Consider the following 20,302-nt stretch of genomic DNA (forward strand, 5'->3'; position numbering starts at 1 on the left):
AGCTTCCTGTAGAAACCAAATCAGATGAAAACCCTGACCCAGAGGGAGAAGGCAGAGAGTTGGACTTTTGAAAACGTGAGTGTGTCCAGCAACCAGGCAGCAACAGTCCTTGTTTTTACCCAACTTCTATAAGCACTTTATTTCTCCAGAATAATTTCATCATAAAGAATCCAGAGTTCAGACAGCTCTTTACCATCTGTCTTTTCCTTTTTTCTTACCCTATGATTGGCTTGATCTGGACTGCCTAAAACCATGACAATATTAAGTGCTTTCTCCTGGATAAAAATTCTGGCTTCTTCTCTAGAAGTTCTGGCTCTTCTCAAATTGTTTCTTCTTTGGTTCTGTCCCTGTTAGGAGACCCCTGGGGCCTCGGCTGGAGACACAATGCAGCTAGTCCAAGCAGCCACTGTGCTTGGGCCTGGCCAGCCCCTCCTCAGGGGCCACGGCACTGCTCACCTGGTGACTAGGTCTTCTTAGCCAGGTCTGTTCATGGCTCTGGTGTTTTTGAGCTTCTGTCTAGTCCTCAGTTTCTCAGACCTGGCTAATCACAGTGTGGAGTCATTTTTCATGACTGTGCACCTCACTCGTTTGATGCATGGCAAGGGAATAATTAAATTAATAAACCTACAGAAACTCCCCCTTACAGTTTTCAAATACAGTAAGTGAATTTCTACTATAAAATAGGTCAAAAGAGGTTTCATTGTTTCTTATTTGAAATAATTAAAGAACATTTATGTTTCCCTTTTGTGGTTTCTTGGTTCTAATCCTGTGGGTTGCTTTTGACTTCCTCTGTGGGAGATACACTGTGCATCCGTATTTAACAGAAGATCCTGAACTCCCAGCAGGGAGCTAAGCACAGATGTGTGCACAGATGCGTGCTTAGGTAAGGATTTTGTGCAAGGCGACTTGTAATGTGACACTGTGAAACGTGCTACCTTAGACTGCAGAGGGAAGGGGATGATTTGATGTTTTCCACACTCCTCTTTTACCAAAATGGGTCGTCTTATCTGTCTCAGACCAGGCCTCCTAGGGGCACAGAACAACACAGCTGCAGTGAAGGAGGGGCTTCTGCAGCTGGACTGGCCCTAGAGCTATGAGTCGTGCCCTGCGTGTTGCTCAGCGCATTCTGCAGTTGCCCTGGCCTTAGTCCCCCATCTCACTGTGATAGCCATGCAGGTCAGCAACTGTGACCCTTCCTGGCTCCCACGCTGCCCCCGGCACCTGTCTCTGTTTCTGCTCCCAGCATCCTCTCAGCTTCTCTTCTGAGCCCCACGCAGCGGTTCCTGCTCTACCACCACCACTTCTCCTCTGTCACCAAGAGAGGAGTAGAGCCTGTGCCAACTGTCTGGTGAGGCTTCGTCGAGTGATGGGCAGGGCCTTGCGGTACAGCCCTCCTGAACTCACCACACCAGAGGCCTATCGGCGTCACTGTCAGAAATAGATGTCCTCCCCTCCCAGCCCCTGTCACAAGCTAAGCATCTGTGAGAACGGAGGCTCTGCTTCCCGGAAGAGCCTGCCCCAGACGTGGGGGCAGCCTTTGCAGACAGCTTCTGTCCCACCCACCTCCTCCTTGGTTTTCACTCCTTTATGCCCTCAGGGACCTGCCTGTCGGTTCCTAAGCCCTCAGGACCATGACAGCCTCTGTGAGGGTACAAGCTGGGTAAAAGGAATTAAGGTGGAGTCACAGCTACCAGTGGCTGATTGCCGGTGGGTATCAGGCTGACCCTAAGTGCCCCACTGCTAGTTCATTGTCCCATGACAGCCCCAGTATTGTGAGCATTGAAGGAAAGAATCCGGACAGGCGGCGGAGGCTCCCACCTGATGACACCAAGGCTTCTGCCTTAGCACCAGGGCCTGGACTCCCCTTTGCTGTAATGCCATAAAGTATGTCAGGAAGGTTTGCCCATGACCTGATGGAGAGAGGAGAGGTGTGACAAAGTGACTCTGGCCTGTGTGTCCTGCCCACAGGGGAAGGTTGGAGGAATCGGTTTGTGAAAAATCAGGGCTCTGAGAGCACTGGAGCTGGTGCTGAGTTCTGCGGCAGTCGAGAAGTAGAGCAGATCTGAGCTCCCGGCTCCTCATGGGCATCACAGATGCATTCGCCAGCAGCTGGGCTCGGCTTTGCTCTAACATCCATCCGTCCTCTGGAAGCATTGTTTGTCTCTCCCTGGCTGTCCAGCCCAGCTCCCTGGCCTGGTGAGATCTCTGCATCATGTCTTCTCCCCAGCTTCTCTCTCCACCCATGCCACCATGGGAGAGTTTAGGCCGTCTCATCCCTTACTGGCCTGAGGTAGGGCTGTGACTGTCCCCTGTTCCCTCCTATCTTCCTCACCTGTTCCCACATAATCAGTCCACCTTCCTTACTGCTGGATGCAAACCTGCAGACTCTCCATGGCTTCCCGGATGGAGTTCAAAGACATCACCTCAGCTTGAAAGGCCCTTTCAGGTCTGGCCCTGCACAACTCAGACAGCTGCATGTTCCTAGGTGCAACAACATGGGCCCCCGGGCAGCTTGCCATAATGCGTCGGCCTCTGCTGGCTCCTGATGTGGCCTCTGTTCCTGTCTTAGGCCCCTGTGCCTCTCGGCAGGCTCCCCACTTGCCTTACTCTATCTCAGAAGCTCATCCTGACACCAGCTCTGTCCTTTGGAGCAGAAATCCATCGCAGCTGCACCATGCATGCTGATGAGTTGCTGGCCGTCTCCTTGTACGCAGCATCTGGGGGCACTCGGGTGGCCCTGCTGCCCCTGGGCCTGTCCCTGACACTAGCAGTGGTTAGGGCACCAGAGTTCAAATGGGGGCCACATATCATGTCTAAATCTTTCAGAGTTTTAAGTCAAGCCGGCGCACTATTGATACAATACGTTGTGTCGTCTTCGGCAAATACATCTTCAAGATGGAAAAAATATGTGGAGAGCTATGGTTTTTATATGAATTAATGTTGGCAAAATATCAAAGACCACTGAATTTAACTGTTACTGTGCATATCTGGGTGTTCTGTTCAGATGCCACTCATGTTTGAATGAGTAACAGATCAAGACATGATTGATGAATAGGTGCATATGTCTCCCATAACATTGATTATTTTGTTTTTATTTCTGCAAATCACTAATTATGTTTTGTATTAAGCATATATATCAGATAATGCTTGTTGTATTAGTGTTCATGGCTTAATGCAGGGCCAGCACACGGCAGCCTACAGCCTGTTTTTGTGCAGCATTTACATTTTTTAAAGAGTTGTTAAAAAATAAAATAGTGCAACAGAGACATGTGGCCATGAAGTCTAAAGTACCTACTCTCTGGCCCTTTACAGAAAATGTTTGCCACCACTTGATCTAAAGGATTAAAAAATAAAGCATGTCATTGGGCCAGGTGTGGTGACTCATGCCTGTAATCCCAGCACTTTGGGAGGCCAAGGAGGGCGGATTACCTGAGGTCGGGAGTTCGAGACCAGCCTGACCAACATGGTGAAACCCCGTCTCTGCTAAAAATACAAAATAAATTAGCTAGACATGGTGGCGCACACTACTTGGGAGGCCAAGGCAGAAGAATCGCTTGAATCCAGGAGGTGGAGGCTCCAGTGAGCTGAGATCTCAGCACTGCACTCCAGCCTGGGCAACAGAGCAAAACTCTGTCTCAAACAAGCAAAAAACCAAAAATATCATTGAATTTGAAGTATACAAAATTTGAATATGTTTCTATCAAAAATTTGAATTTAAGTAAATAACAAAAATTATAATTTTTTGTTTTCAGAATATTATTTTTTCTAAATTACTAAAAGTTATATAAAGTAGTTAATGTGAAATGTTTAAATCAAAATTGTTTAAAGCTGAGTTTTAAATTTAATAATTTGAAAATTTAGTTAAATCATATTAATAATTTTTTAAGAAATGAAACTATTGATAATTCTGATGTCTGACATCTCTCTGATTGCTGACGTGGAGCCTGAGTTTTACGGTGTTTTGAGGGCCTCCAGCTAAATTGGGCTTCCAGTGCCAGAGTGGTTGGCAGCCCCGCCCTAGTGATGAGTGAAGGGGCTGGGCGTGCTGTTTCCAGTGCTTTCATGAGATGCTGCTTTGCCTGGCGGACGGCCTGATGTCTCGTTGTTCCACCTGTGACCAGGGGGTCCCTCTTGAAATGTGTGTGTACTGACAGATGCCCTGGTGGCTCTTGTCTGATCCATGTCCAGGTTATTCCTGCCTGATCGTCACTCGTGCCAGGAGCCCAACACAAATTCAGGCACAAATCCAGCACACCACACAATGGGAAGCATGTTCAAAGATTTTTACTTACAGGTCCTGAGCAGGGAGGGTGCCATGAGTCACGAGGGCAGTCCTCTGTCCCTGGGTCGTGCAAGGCAGGAACAAAGAGTCAGGCAGAGAGAGAGAGCACTGCAGCCAACCAGCAGAACAAATAAGGGAGTAGAGTGGGGTCACTTGAAGTGTGTGGACAGGTGCCTGAGTGAAAGATGCCTCTCGGTTCTCATCTCTGGTACTGGCTTGAGCCACTTGGGTGTGGTGTAGAACTAGAAAGTGTCAAGGTTGGCTGAGCTCTGCTGCTAGTAGGAGAAAGTGCAGCTCATATTCCAGATAGATGCTGAGACAATAGAAAATGAAAAGAATTCACTATGCTTAAGCAAAGTATGTCTGGACACACACAAGTTTAAAAGTAATAAGAATTGCTTAATATGGCATAATTTCCTCAGGTGCCATGTGCAGTTGTCACAAACATTGCACTAATTCATGTGTACCTTTGGAATAATGAATTAGAAAGTGGATGCCGGTCATTATTGGGAAAAGGTACTTTGTTACACGAGACAGTAATTGCATTGTGCCAAGAGAAAGAATCTGACTAGTTAATTAATTTGTCTTTTTTTTCTTTTGCCTGTGAGTGCTTCTTCTGCTTGCCTCCTCCCCATAATCGGACTCCTCCCAAGACAGCCTAATCTTCAGGGCATTTGGATGCAGCTGCCTTTTGTTCCAGAGACACAGGCCATCTCAGGGGAAGCATCTCCCTGGGGCCTGAACAGCATTTTTCTGGACAAGAAGGGGCTGAAGGCTGTGGGTTCTGCTGTGCCAGCCCTAAATGCTGGCTCCCGAGCGGCAGAGGCACCAAGTGCTGTATGATGTGTGTGTGTGAGATGCGTGTGCACGTACGTGTGTGTGACGTGTGTCCCTGCTCGCCCCAGGCTGGTCATGGTACTGTGCTAGTCACAGGCTGGCAGTGCTGATCAAACCAGGCACAGCAGAAAATGGGAAGATGTTGGTGGTAGCCCCTCTCTTGGCTGCGCGTCATTCACCTGGGCCATGAGCTGTGCCCCTGCTCTGCAGTAATGAACAAGGCAGGTCAGTGTTGGTGGGAGACAAAGTTAAGAGAGGAGAAAGAGCGCTCTCTGGGGGCAGGGGGATCTGTTTGTGAGTGGCCTGCAGTTTCCTGTCCCAGGGATTTCACTGGTGACATCCTGACCACTCAGCTGCACTTTCTGTGGAGCTGTTTTCATCAGCTGGCGTCTGCTGAGCCCCTGCATTGCGTTGTGTGGTAGCCTGTTACTTTTTGCAGTTTTATTTTCTACACTGTACTCTCTTTATTGATAGATTTTTTGTATTAGGATTTCCATTTAAACAGGCCTTTGGTGTGTTTGCTGTGGGAGATTCATGCTATCATTCTCTCCCCTCTGCTCGTGGTGTTTTGTCTATGACTGCACTGAAGGGTTAACTGTCACATGTCATCCTCTGGGTGGTGTGCTCTGAAGTCATTATGGTGTTTGGGCCCCTTCAGCCTAGTTCTGCCTAACTGCAGCGTGATGAATGGGCCGGAGGCAGAGGAGGAGGCTCCCTGGTCGGCAGGGGCTGCTGTTGTCGCAGCTGCCAGCACACTGAAGTGAGTCGCTGTGCTGCTGCCCCGAGTGACTGAGGGACAGAATGAGGCTGGGGCTGGCTGGCGCTGGCATTGGCGTGTCTGCATGGCGTCGTCCACCACTGGGCCTTTGCACATGGGGACCTTTTTCAGCGTCATGGGGCGTCGGTATAAAAGGAGGCGCAAGAAGCGCTCTGAGAGGAAAGGTAATTCATTTAGTTTTTATTCTTCAATGTGAAGCATTAGTCTTTAATGCAGTACAGAAGTGTTTTCTGGGATAGATGACTTTGTGAATTAATCTTGCTGATGCCAGTTACTTTTTGTTTTCCCTTTTTAAGTGCCTTTTTTGTTGTTGGCATTTTACAGAATTTTAGATAGGGGCACTTAAAAAGGAAGATTCAAAAACATGTCTGTAAACATGAATAGAAATCATTTAGCTTCAGAGTCTGGAGTATGTCTTTGGAAAGATATTTATAAAACCCTAAAGTTTGTAGCTTTGAGCCATAGAAAAGGTTTTTCTCCCAGAGATAGATGCTTATATGAGATTTCCTTTGCCGCACTCTTCATTAATGACTTTTCTACATTAAAACTGTTCTTCATGCTGCAGAAAGCAAGGCTGTAGCAACCATTGTGAAAATATTTCCCCTTTAAAAGAATGGAGAACAAATTCCTTACATTCTGCACTCCAGGTTAATACCAGTTTTTAATTCAACTTAATGTTTTAAGTTGTTAAAATCTAGATTATTTTTTCTCAAAACCAGATTCAAAAGTTGTCCATGACTATACACATCACAAGCTACTGGTTTTTGGACGTGAACTGCTGCTTTAAAAGCTGTTGGTTTTTTTTCTCTTTGTATAATATGAAATAATTAATAGAAAATGCCTTAGTGAAAAGATGTATCTAGCCTGGAGAACAGCTGAAGACAGGTGTGATCAGTGCCCCTGCCTCTGTGTCTTCTGGGCACCCCCTTAGCGTCCCCTTCCTGACAGGACTGGAGCACAGCATTTCACCACCACAGGGCCTTCGGGACATTCTGTGGCAGGAGATGCCTCTCTCTTCAGGAAATAAAATTAACCTCGGTTTTTTGGTGTGACTTCCTAAAAAGAAGAGGAACAGATGCATCTCAAAGTCAGCAGTCGTGTAAGAGTGCCTTGCTAATATAAAAAGGACGACAGCACCTAATGGAAGTCTGTGTCTGGAGTGGGTAACCCCTGACCCTGGGCCCTCTGGGCACCGTGCTGCCAGCTACTTGTGTCCAGGGCTGGGGATACCACACCCTCGATGCTTTCCCGGACTGATGGGTGGTCTCAGTACAACCAATCTGTGCGGCCCCCTCTGCCCTCACCTCAAGGAGTCACAGCATTGGCCTGTTTTTGTTTCCTCAGTTAAGCTTTAGAAATTGAGATGTCACTAAGATAGGCAATGGGGGTAAAACAAATGCACAGGCAAAAACTAAAGGACATTTTTACCAAATACCCTCAATTTAGCATTACCACCACTTTTCCCATGGACACTCATCACTAATCATTTAAGTTGGGAAAAATATTGAGAAGGACAAGAATAAGTCTGTCGTCATTCTTTTGGAATTTACTGTGATTCAAGCTTAAAGTGTCTTTTTCATGCATTCCATAATCTCATTCTGCAGTGGGAAAACCACTCTCAAGTATGTTACATTTTCAGACCAAGGTTATAAGAAATTGAAAGGGTTATAAGATGTAACAATGAAGCCCACATATTAAATGACTTGTATTCCTTGGTCATTCCTATGAGTAAGTTCATTGTGAGTGTTATTAAACAGTATCACATTGTGTGTTAGTTCTTGCTGTTGATATTTTATAATATGCATTATCTTTGAAACTAATAAAAATACCTTTGAAAATTATGGATATTATTAAGATTGGCCGTCACATTTATACCAAACTGGCAAAGTTTTATAAGATGTAAAATATAGTCTTTTATACTGTATATTTTTAAGGTATGGTAAATCATGTGTATTACATGTTTTTTGTTTTGTTTTGTTTTGTTTTTTTCTAAGACTGGTATAATGTACACCTTTTAAAATGTAATTCTTTGGTGAAAACAATGTAGTAGCAAGTTACTGGTCTTAGTTGGCTTCAGTGGCAATGTAATTTCAGTGATTTTTTTCATCACTCCTGAATTATCCATGCAGTTACTCCCTTCTACAGGGCAAATAATTGACTATTGACTGTGTGTGAGCCTCAGATGGATTAGCTTAATCATCAGGAAAATAGGACTAAAGAATAATGTGCCATTTAAATAGCAGCCAGAGCCCCCATCAAGCAGACACTGCCACCCTGGCAGATGCTGCCAGCACGAGACCTGGGAGAGGTCTGGGAGTCACAGGGCAGGATTCTGGGGAGCAGTTAGTGCCCATATATGAGGCGCTTCCTGCACCCAGCCAGTGCCCAGTGACTGCTGCTGTAGCCTCATTCACTCACAGCACTGCTGCTAAGTTGATGACCAGTGGGAGGGGAGAGAGGTGGGAACACAGAGGCAGTCCTTCACTCCCCACCCGCCTGCTGTCTGAATAGCATCCTATATTTCCAGATGTATTTCTCACTGAGTGTTTTGTTTGTCTCCCATGTGATAACATCCTTATCTGTGCTTAGTCATGTGTGCACATGTGAAGACCACTGTCCTCTTGCAGCAGTTCTGAACTGTGTTTTAGTCTGAAGCTGGGCTCCCCCATGTTTCTAGAATAGAGGTGAACTGGGTGTGGGGACATCTGTGGAGATGGAGGTCCCAACCTAGAGAGGCCTGCTCTCCCTGAGTACTTCTGGAGGAGAAGCCCTGGGACTCCTGACCTTCACCCTTCACAGAGTGAGGAGAGCCGACTGGCCATGGGGAGGAAGCAGGCAGCTGTCATGCCAGCCTCCTTCTCTGGTGGCAGCCATAACTCTTACCTTGCAAAGAGAGCAATTCTTTGTGAGATGCAGAGCATGGTAGCACCTGGAGGTATAGGATGGGATGGCATTTATCCACCCATCCATATACCAGTCCATCCATCATCCATCTACTCACTTTAGTCCATCCATCTATCCATCAACCTATCATCCATCTATTCACTCATTTACCCATCTACCCACCCATCCATCATCCATCCACTCACTCATCCATCCACCCATCTACCCACCCATCCAACATCCATCCGTCCATCTAGTCATCCATCTATCTGAGCATCTACCCATCACCCATCTATTCATCAGTCCACCCACCCACCCATCATCACCCATCATTACCCATCATCCATCATCCATTCATCCATCCATCCACCCACCCTGCCATCATCACCCATCATCCATCCAGCCATACATCCACCCACCCACCACCCATCATCCATCATCATCCATTACCCATCATCATCATCCATCCATCCACCCACCCACCCATCATCCATCCATCATCCACCCACCCACCCACCCACCCACCATCATCACCCATTAACCATTATCAATCATCCATCCATCCACCCACCCACCCACCCATCATCACCTGTCACCATCATCACCCATCACCCATCATCCATTATCCATTCACCCATCCATCCATCCACCCACATACCTACCCATCATCCATCCATCCACCCACCCACCACCCATCATCCATCACCCATCATCCATCATCCACCCACCACCCATCATCCATTATCCATTCACCCATTCATCCATCCACCCACCCACCCATCATCACCCATTACCCATCATCCATCATCCATCCACTCACCCATCCACCCATCATCACCCATCATCCATCATCCATCATCCACCCACCCACCCATCATCACCCATCATCCATCCATCCATCCACCCACCTACCCATCATCATCCATTACCCATCATCCACCCACCCACCCACCCATCATCACCCATCACCCATCATCCATCCATCCATCCATCCATCTATGCACCCACCTGTCATCACCCATTACCCATCATCCATCATCCACCCACCCACCCATCATCCCCCATCATCCATCATCCATTCATCCATCTATCCATCTGCCCACCTACCCATCATCATCCATCATCCATCGTCCATCATCCTTCCACCCACCCACCCATCATCACTCATTACCCATCATCCATCACCCACGCACCCACCCATCATCACCCATCATCCATCATCCATTCATCCATCCATTCATCCATCCATCCATCTGCCCACCCACCCATCATCACCCATCATCCATCACCCATCATCCATCCATCCTTCCACCCACCCACCCATCATCACCCATCATATGTCATCCATTCACCCACCCATCATCACCCATCATCCATCATTCATCCATTCACCCACCCACCTGTCATCACCCATCACCCATCACCCATTCATCCATCCATGCATCCAGCCACCCACCCATAATCACCCATCATCTGTCATCCATCCATCTACCCACCCATCATCATCCATCACCCATCATCTATCATCCATCCATCTACCCATCCACCCATAATCACCTATCATCTATCAACCATCCATCCACCCACCCATCATCACCCATCACCCATCATCCACCCACCCACCACCCACCCACCATCCATCCACCCATCCGTCATCACCCATTACCCATCATCCATCCATCCACCCGTCACCCATCAGCCATCATCTGTCATCCACTCATCCATCCACCCTTCCACCCACTCCTCCATCAATCCATTGTTCTGTTCATCCAACAAGTACCCATTACACCCTTCTGCATGCTGACACCAGGGGTTTGGACATGCTTAGGGGGTAACGGGATGGCAGTAGCAGGGGGCAGCCACAGCTTTCAGGCTTGAGGTTTGTTCTGGAATGGGCCACCTGAAATCCCACTAGGTGCATGAAGAGGGTGGATTTATGTGATTTGTCACTGCTGCACTATATGTGTAGTAGTGGGAAGGGATATTCCCCAGTATCTGGTGAGAATGGAAGACACCATTCTCTAGCAGTGTCTGCCAGGAGAGGGGCCCCAGTAAGGAAGGTTGAACCCCCAGTGGACAGCAGCATTATGGATAGAGGGCCCAGATCTCCTAGAACCTGTTGTAATGGCTATGTGTGTACCTTTCACTGCATTTGTGCTGATGGACCTCGCAGCACAAGAGAGACTCTGCTGCCTGGGCAGGAGCTCCTCTCATCTACAGGGTGCAGTTTAAGCACAGGCACATACACTCTAGGTTAACAGCTGAAATTCTGAAGCAAGCGTATAGAAGTAGATTTGTGATATTGCCCTTGAAATACTATGGAAATTGGATCCAAAGCAAATCGTAACAGTGCCAATTCTTAGTGTAATTATAAGTGTTAATATTGAAAATAAAGTTTACATTGTTGTCTTTTTTTCCCTTTGATTCCAGAAAATTAGCTACAATTTTCAAATAAGCAGGAACTTACTTAGGTTGTGTCAAGTAGAGCAAAGTGGACAGTCTTTCAAATGCATTGCTGCTGCTTGTGCACTGTGAAGGACAGAGCACCTTCACGAAGGCAGGGCCCTCTGAAGTTTGTGCTCTCACGCGCTGGCTCTGAGCTGTGATTTTGTTGCTGAGTGTCTGCCTCAGCAGTTCATGTAGCTTTCTAAAGCTTGCCGTTGGTTAGGCATGCTGGACTGAGGCGGGAAACGAGTGTGTGGATCAGTGTGGCTCTGTATGTGTGAATGCGTATGGATATACGTGCATAGGGTTGGGGGAACGGGGGACAGGGACAAGAAGGGCCAGGGCCTGTGACCACATCAGAAGCAAGGGTGATGCTCTGTGGCACAGCTGGCCCTCAAACTCACTCAGTGACCTAGGCTTCTTCCATCCTGGAAAAAGCTCTGTTCTCTAACAGAAGGTTCTGGAGTCACTTTGGCAGTTGCTTCTAGTCCAGCAATAGATAGGCGAGAAAGAATACAGGGAAGCACGCAGGAAGCTGTGTTGAGTTGGCCTAGATGCAGTGGTACCCGCCACAAATTGCACAGAACCCCACGGGAAGTGAGCCTGGGTCCTTGCCCATCACCTCTTTCCAGGTGGTGTCCAGACCTCGGGGTGATCCCTGAGTGTTGCTTCATTGGTCTGGCTATGGCTCGTCGTGGGCCGGCAGCCTGGGAGCCACGCAGCAACAGCAGAACCGCAATAAAATACACTTATTCAGGAGAGGAGGTGGAAGGGCCCAGCCTGGCCCTGTCTTGCCAGCTTCCTGCACCCTGCACAGCAGGGAGTGTCCTCATTCTGCAGACCCTGATTCTTCTCGGTGGGGGAGAAGGTCGGGGGGGAACTCCTTTGTCCTTCGTTCTCTCAGCCACTGGCTTCATCCTTTGGGGGTTCTTTCTGATCATTGCCTTCAGAGCCCCATCTGAAGAGGGTGTCAGTGTAGAACACAGTGAGTCAGAATGTGAAGCAAATGGAACCATCTGGAAATTTTGCTCTAGGCCTTATAAAACACATAATTTGTTAGGTGTGAAATATATAGTAGTGTAGTAGTGATAATAGGATGGAATAAATGCTTTAGATTTGCAAAATTATGTCAGAGAGTTTAGGGATCTTTGGTCTTGTACCAGTGACATCATTTTGTGGCTCTTGGGGATTTGGGGAGGGACCTCCCTGAAGCCACTGTGCAGCAGCCTCGTGCTCAGGGCTCAAAGGTCCCATATGTGTTTCCCCCACTTCCTCCACCAAAGCTGAGCTGTCCTACCTTCCTCACATCCCCACACCCAGCGAGTGTCCCTCTGCTTAGCAACTATTTATTCTGCCTGTATTTGGGCCAATTGCACAGGCTGTCTGAGACCTGACAGTATGCTAGAATGTACAGGGCCTACAATATTTTGTGTAATATCATGGAAAAGCATGCAGTTCTTTCGGTTGATGGTGGTTACAGATAAGACTGGAGAGACAGCTCGTGGTGGGTTGGAGTGTGGCTCAGTCTCCCGTGGGTCTGCTCCCCTTCCAGACTGCATGTGGAATTCTGTATAGAGTAAAGCATATTCGTGTATGTAGGAGGAAGGCTTAGAATAAAATTTAACTTTTTTTCTTATGGAAGCAGTACATGTTCATTGTAAGAATTAGGAAACATAGATACAAAATAAACTTTATGAAAAACTTTATGAAAAAGGTGATCATCTGCGTTAGTCTGTTTTTGCACTGCTAATAAAGACAGTAATTTATGAAGGTAAGAGGTTTAATTGATTCACAGTTCCACATGGCTGCAGAGGCCTCACAATCATGATGGAAGATGAAGGAAGGACAAAGGGACGTCTTACATGGCAGCCAGCAAAGAGAGAAATGAGAACCAAGCGAAAGGGGGAAACTCCTTTTAAAAACGTCAGATCTCATGGGCCTTCCTCACTACCATGAGAACAGTATGGGGGAAATTGCGCCCGTGACTCAATTATCTCCCACTGGGTCCCTCCCGCACATGTGGGAACCGTGAGAGCTACAATTCAAGATGAGATTTGGGTGGGGACACAGTCAAACCATATCATCATCCTTGAAGCTAAATCTTTGAATGGGAGCAAAGCCATAATAATTTTCTTCCAATTCCTAGTACTAGAATTAGATTTAGAAGTGTTTAAGGCTTTGTATTTTTGTGTTATTATGACCAGGAGCTCAGTAATGCGTAACTTCTGCCTTGAAGGATGATGTGAGCGTACAAGAGGGGTGGCCGCATCCCTCCAGCTTCATTCCTGGTGTCCAACGGGAGGCAAATAGGCCCCTTTGCACCTCTTAACCACCGTAGTCCTCTCCCATTGCCAGCCCCTTCTGACTTTTGGGGTTGTTTTACCCTCTGGACAGCAGTGTGAACAAGGTATGTCAGGCCAAGGGGGCTGCTCCCTATGGGAGGCCTGGCCGTGTTGGCTTCCAGGAGGCCAGATGGGTGCTGCTCACCATAGAAAGTGACCCTTTTCCCTGGTCCTGAGCCACCCTGTCACTTCCATGCTGTGTCACTTTGACAACTATCTTTGCTTTCTACAGAATGAAAGGAAACTTTCAAAAGTCGACGTATTAAAGCCTGTTTGCATTTATTCTTTTATGAATTTTGCTCACGTTTTGTCTACTGCTTTTTAAATTGGTTGTTTGTCTTTATATTATTGATCATAGTAGGCTGCTGGAAGGTTGACCACAGAAACCTGCTTCTAACTTTCAGGGAGGTCACCATGTCTGCCTCCACTCAGGCCCAGCAGGAAGGGGCTGCCTTCTGTCAAGGCACATGCTCCAGGTCCCTCAGGTGGAAGGAAAACACATGGTCTTTATCCAGTGGACTCAGGGTGCAGGTAACTGGACAAATTAACCTTCATGATTTTCACAGATCCCTGTAGAGCTGGACCGAAGGAGGTGGGAGATCCCTGCCGGGAGCCGCTGCAGTGGGAGGGCTTACAGACGTTCGCATAGCCTCTTTCTATTTGGTTGTTTAACTCCCATTAAAAGGAGTGGCTTTCAGCCTTCTCCTTGCTTACTGTCTTGCAACGTATGTGTGTTCACATGTTCCATGCACATTTGTAACTCTCACCATGCTCTCTGATTCAGCTTTGTTCCCTTAGGGTTGCCCCAGCAGTGCTTTGCCAATGATGATTGTGTTTTTTAAAATACCAGTTGCTTACTTCGGTTTAGTTATCTCAGTGCTAAATATTGTTAATCAATTAAATATAAGAAGCATGTTCTAGATTTTATATCTTCCTGGATATGACTTCCACTCATAACATTATGGATTTTTATTGTAAACAAGGTAAAATTTTATTTGCCACCTAATCATTTCATCATGGTGAGTGTCCTCCTTACAGAGCGTATACTGAATTTGGGTTTTACTCCTGTTTTGTTCATTTCCACAATTTGAACTCTGTGTTATTATCCCATTTTCTGTTAGGATCATTGTGTTGTTAAGTAATCAACTTGCACAGAAGGTGTGCACTTAGAAGGTTAACAGAAAACAAGTTAAAACATGACTGAAAATGTATTTCTGTAAGAATTACTGTAGTTCTCCTGAGAGTATAAATAGCTAGGGTTTTAAAGATCTGCTTTATAGGATTTATACTGCAAATAACTTGGCAGGATTAATTGGCCTGCATTTGCTTGCTATAGTCAGTACCATCTAGTGTTTTAGTCAATATCAGTTTTTGTAGTGTGGATGAAGCTGGTGATGGCAGCTGCAGCCTGTCTGGGGTTGCTGCTGCCATGTGTCAGCTGCAGCAGGGGAGGCTGGGGCTGTGTGCTCCATGGAGCTGGTGGGAGCCGGGAACAGGTGGAAGCCCCACCCCCCTGCAAGTTGGAGGAGCAGGAGCCCCGCCATCCTGGGCACAGCTGCAGCCACACATTAGCAGCTGTGGACCCAGGCATCCCTGCACTCACCAGGGCCCAGGAAGCCCCCCTGCCCCGACAGGCTCAGAAGTGCCTGCTCCCACTGCCTGGTCTCTCCCTGCTCCCAGCACCTGCTCCAATTTCAGAGCAAAGTTGTGGCCGAGCTGGGGCACTATCACAACCTGGCTGGGTGTGTGTTCACTCAGGGCAGTGCTGACATGCCAGCACCCTGCTGCCTCGGCCCCCTCCAGACTTTGGGCACTGAGGAGCATGAGAGGGAGGCCAATGTGGGACTGAGGGCAGCACAGCGCAGGCCTTGCAGGTGCCCCTCAGCGGGAACAGCCTGGGTGCCATGCGCACTGTGGATGGCAGGATAATGGTGGCAGGAGGCAGACAAACTCCTGGGAAGAAAGGGGAGGGTCCCTGGTGAAACTCCACCTTCAGCTTACAAAGGACTTGAGGCCTGGGGACCAGGCTGCCAGTTCCGCAGACCGGAGTGAGAACTTATGGTGCTTTTCCCGGGCCCACCCATGGCTGCCCATGGACCAATCAGCACACACTTTCTCTCCTCTGAAGCCTATAAAAACTCCCGGACTCAGCCATACTCGGGCAGAAGAAGGGACGACCTGCTTGTGGAGAAGAGCTACCCACTGCGGGTCTCTCTGAGCTGTTCTGTCACTCAGTGAAGCACCTCTTTGCATTGCTCACCTTCCACTTGTCCGTGCCCATCTTTCTTCTTGGACACGGGAGAAGAACTTGAGACCTGCTGAATGGCAGGGCTGAAAGAGCTGTAACAGAAACAGGGCTGAAACACACCCTTTGCTTTCCATGTTGCAAGCAACGAGGAGAGGAGAGAAGAACTGCAGCCCTTCAGGGAGCCCAGACTAGGAGCTCCCTGAGCCAGGGCGGTGACGCCCTCGTTGGGGCCCTGCAGTTCCTGGTGTTTCCAGGCTTCTGGGCACCACCATGTTCCCAGTTTCAGCCATGGAAGCTATGTGTGGTATGCCTGGTTCAGCTGCAGCCTTGCAGGGAGCCAGTGCCCATGCCAGTGCCTGGAGCTGCCCAGCCTGCCACAGCCAGTGTGCCTGGCTGTACACAATGGCTGGACCCCACGTCCACTCACTCACACATCCCTTTCCGCTCCATGCCTGGCTCACCCTTGGCAGGCATGGGATCCAAGCCAGAAGTGTGAACTGAGCTCAGCCTGCCATGCTGTGTGGGCAGAATGAGCCCAGCAGGCCCAAGCAAAACTCGGGTAAAGGCGCCACCAGTGACAGAGGTTTCTGGCCAGAAAAATGATACCCTGAGGATCCTGTGACACTGGGCTCTGATTTACCAAAAAGAGCCATACCTGACTAGGGACGTGGGGAAGCAGGGGCTTGCAGGTCTGTCCACAAAAGCCCCACTCCTTGCTTTAGGGACGGTAGCTGATGCCCATGAGTGCTCCTTTATGCACATGCTGTGCTGGTGCTGAATCACCAGGGCTTGCCCCGCCTGTAGAACCACCACCAAGAAGGTGTGAGAGAGTCTCAGCTCACAGCACCATACACTTCAGACCCAGGTTGGAGAGCTCGAGGGCCTGAAACAGGCTCCAGGAAGATGTGAGTCTCAACTCACAGCACCAGACACTTCAGACCCAGATGTGAGTCTTAACTCACAGCACCAGACACTTCAGACCCAGGTTGGAGAGCTCGAGGGCCTGAAACAGGCTCCAGGAAGATGTGAGTCTCAACTCACAGCACCAGACACTTCAGACCCAGATGTGAGTCTTAACTCACAGCACCAGACACTTCAGACCCAGGTTGGAGAGCTCGAGGGCCTGAAACAGGCTCCAGGAAGATGTGAGTCTCAACTCACAGCACCAGACACTTCAGACCCAGATGTGAGTCTTAACTCACAGCACCAGACACTTCAGACCCAGGTCGGAGAGCTCGAGGGCCTGAAACAGGCTCAGTCCCAGACTCTCGCCCAGTGCTCCCTTGCCCGCTCGTCCGGCTGTCGTTCTGCAGACCGCAGGCTGGTCAGAGGCTTCCCGTCCAGAGTGACCCAGCAAGGTGTTTCTGTTTCTTAGAAGAGGACAATCGTAGCTGCATGGGAAAACAGTTGTTACTGAGGATTGTACTAAGTAGATCCCTTTCACATCAATAGTAACCAATTTAAAGCCCTTTCATTTACAAATGTTTCTGCTTTAAGGACTTAGAGGTTAGTTCCTATGCAATCAAGTTTAGATGTGTTTTGGAGAAAGTGGATACAGCCCACGTGGTCCCAAAAGGCAACAGGGCACAGGTAATGTTCCCTGGCTGTGATTAGTTAGTTGAGGACACCACAACTGGAAGCATCCACTATCTTCCTCACAGGAAGCACCCTACTGAGAGCTGTGGACGCTGAGGATGAGGCTTAAGTCTGCCCTAGCAGAGCTCAGGGCCTGGTGGGAAAAGCAGGGTGGTCAGGCCATGGGGGGAGTGAGCAGAGAGGGGTAACCAACTCTGCACAAGAAGCCAGGAATCTCCCCGCTCAACCAGGAGCACTGACTCTGAGCCCTCAAGGCCCCCCACCAGGGGCGCTGACTCTGGGCCCTCCAGGCCCCCCACCGGGGGCGCTGACTCTGGGCCCTCAAGGCCCCCCACCAGGGGCACTGACTCTGGGCCCTCAAGGCCTGTGGCGCCCACAGCTCCATCCACAGCAGCGAGGCTTGCGCAGTTTCACCACAGTGGTAGCACACATGCAACCTCCTGGGCGCTGCTGGGGCCTATGGGAGTCAGGGGTGTGGACAATGTGCTCCCTGGGCCTGCTCAGGGTGATGCTGAGTACCAGGCAGCAGTGAATGGGGTGACTGAAGGGAAACTCGGGGGACATCTGGCCCTCTGTGCTCTGCCACGCTTGTCCCCATGCTTGCTGTGTTTAGTTTGGGGCCGTTGGCCCTGCTCCTGTAGACTCAGAGTAGCTGTCTGTCCCACGTTTCCATAGCCAAGTTCGCTCACACAGTCAACTTGGGCTGTGTGCTTTTTTTGCTGATCTCTAAATTGGTGACAACTAGTGTACATTTGAACAGTTGCCACCAGTTGGTACCTTTTAATAAAAATTACAGATTAATAATAAATGGTAGAAGTTCATGCTTCTTCCTTCTGGTGAAGACCAACACATGGCCCTATTTTAAAGAGCAGAAAGCTGCAGAGCCACTGCCACATTGCAGGCACCATCTAGGATGTGTAGGCATCTCAGGTATGTTTTGGCACTCAGAGGATTGTATGGTTTATTTTTAGGAAACAACTGTAGCAGCCAAGTGAAGACACTGGACAGGGGAGGACAGCTGTTGCATGTGTCCACGGGGCCTGAAGTAGGCCACGAAAGCCCCAAGTGTGCCCCTGTGTTGGCACAAGTACAGGGGCTGCCAAGGAAAAGCTGGGGGTGGAGGAACTCAGTGCACAGTGTTCCTGTGGGGCAGGCATGGCGCCCAGGGTGGAGGGGTAGAGAAGACTGAGCCTGCCCCAGCCATGTGGGCTTCACAGCCTGCTGGGAGAGGCAGGCCACAAACAGGGAGACAAATTGTGGATTGCACTGTGTGGAGGGAGAGGGAGGGGAGCACTGGGGTGGGTTGGTGTTGTGTGAGCTGGGACTTGAGCAGTAGGAGGTGGGGTCTGATGAAGCCTTGCACGAGGACATGGCAAGGAGGGAACAGGGAAGCACCCCAGGAAGTTGGAGAGGCTCTGGTGGGCATAGCAAAGGGCTGACGATGTTCCCAGTGGCCGTGACACATGGGCATGTGTTAGAGCACGTTTTTTATTTATAAAGACATAGCACTGGTTGCTGCGAGGAGAGGGGCTCTCAGGGTCAAGAGAAGGCAGAGAGGCTCCTGCATAAGCTGAATGGTAACAGCAGGGCAGAGGCGGACGGGCTGATGTGTTTAGCCCAACTTTGGGAGAAGAGCTGCTGACATGGGGTGTGGCGTAAGAGGGGAGAGAGAACCAGGTAGTCTCCAGGTGTCTGGCCTGAGCGCCTGCTGCGTGCAGTGCAGGCAGGGACAGATGGGTGCAGCGAGGCAACAAGATTTACTCGTGTGCATTGGTGTATCCGCTGCCCGGGGTGGCTGGGTGAACAAGGAGCTGGCATTTGTCAAAGCTGAAAACACCTTACTTGAGGCCCCTTGGAGCACCCAGGCCTCACCAGGCCCACCCCCGCCCAGCCGTCCTAGAGCTGCCTTGCTAGGCCAGTCTACTACTGCCTGTGCTATTGGCATGTGCTTCTCCCATGACGCATCCCTTTTAATGAGGGAAGAACTAGAGCCACAGTTTGATGAAGTTGCTGACTGGGCAACTGAGGTGTTAGTGCCCTGTGCAAGGTGCCCTGACCGACACCTCTACATGTTACTTTCTGTCATTTGTCGTTGATAGAATTTACTCTTCTGTTTTAGTAGATTCCTATTCTCATCAATATTTCCCACTTAATATGATGAATATTGTACATTATTATACTTGTTTTAATTATCTCCTTTTGCATTGCACTAGAAAAAAATGCGTTTGCTGAAAATTAGGCACAAATCTTGCTTGCTCTGTGTACAAGATCTGTATCTTGCTCAATGTGTACAAAATCTCTATGAAGATTCACTTAGCAGCAGATTGCAGGGAGGGTTTCCTAGAAGGTAAAATATTTCACTGAAAATATTATCAATTGAATATTTTGGAACACTTTAGTGATATTGTTTGGTTTAGATAATACTGAAAGCAAAATATAAATTATGAGGTGAAGTGTATCCCTAAACATGCAGGATTCGCTTGTTGAGTTTCAGATTGTTTTTGTTCAAATGATGTAAGAGGTTTATACTTCAATTGCTTTTGTTAAATGAGCAAATCATCATTCATTTTTTTTGCTACAAAGTGAATTTAGCTTTGGAATGCTGCTTGATGTATAGTAAAGAATCAACACGAATAATCTCCACTTCAATAACGTTTCTCTTTTTTTTAGTTTGCAGTTCAAAGCTATTAAATATGGAACCCATAGCAGTCATAAAGAATATGTAAAAGTTTTCTCAAAGCTATCCATTGTGAGGGGAAAATGGATTTAATCCAGTAATATATGTTAGTAATTTTAATCCCATTCACCAGTTGTCTTAAACAGTTTTTAATCTGTAAACTTTTAGTGGACTCCTCCTAAAGATGGCATTTTTTACCAGCACAATAGAGACT

General features: G+C 48.4%; 1 protein-coding gene across 8 annotated transcripts in view; it reads left to right on the forward strand.

Annotated features, from left to right (window-relative positions):
• The window catches only part of ADARB1 (adenosine deaminase RNA specific B1), a 140,063-nt gene that overhangs the window by 71,357 nt on the left and 48,404 nt on the right, over nt 1–20,302 (forward strand). The window contains exon 1 of one of the 8 annotated variants that reach the window (XM_033235813.1): nt 5,729–6,061. The exons of the other annotated variants lie outside the window; for them this stretch is intronic. Within the exon in view, the coding sequence (XP_033091704.1) occupies nt 5,962–6,061 (100 nt within the window). The 5' untranslated portion in view covers nt 5,729–5,961. Of the gene's footprint in view, nt 1–5,728; nt 6,062–20,302 lie in introns of those variants that run through there. 8 annotated transcript variants of the gene reach the window in all.

The sequence above is a fragment of the Trachypithecus francoisi genome, unplaced genomic scaffold, assembly GCF_009764315.1.
Source record: "Trachypithecus francoisi isolate TF-2019V2 unplaced genomic scaffold, Tfra_2.0 Contig00090, whole genome shotgun sequence".
Classification (NCBI taxonomy): Eukaryota; Metazoa; Chordata; class Mammalia; order Primates; family Cercopithecidae; genus Trachypithecus; species Trachypithecus francoisi.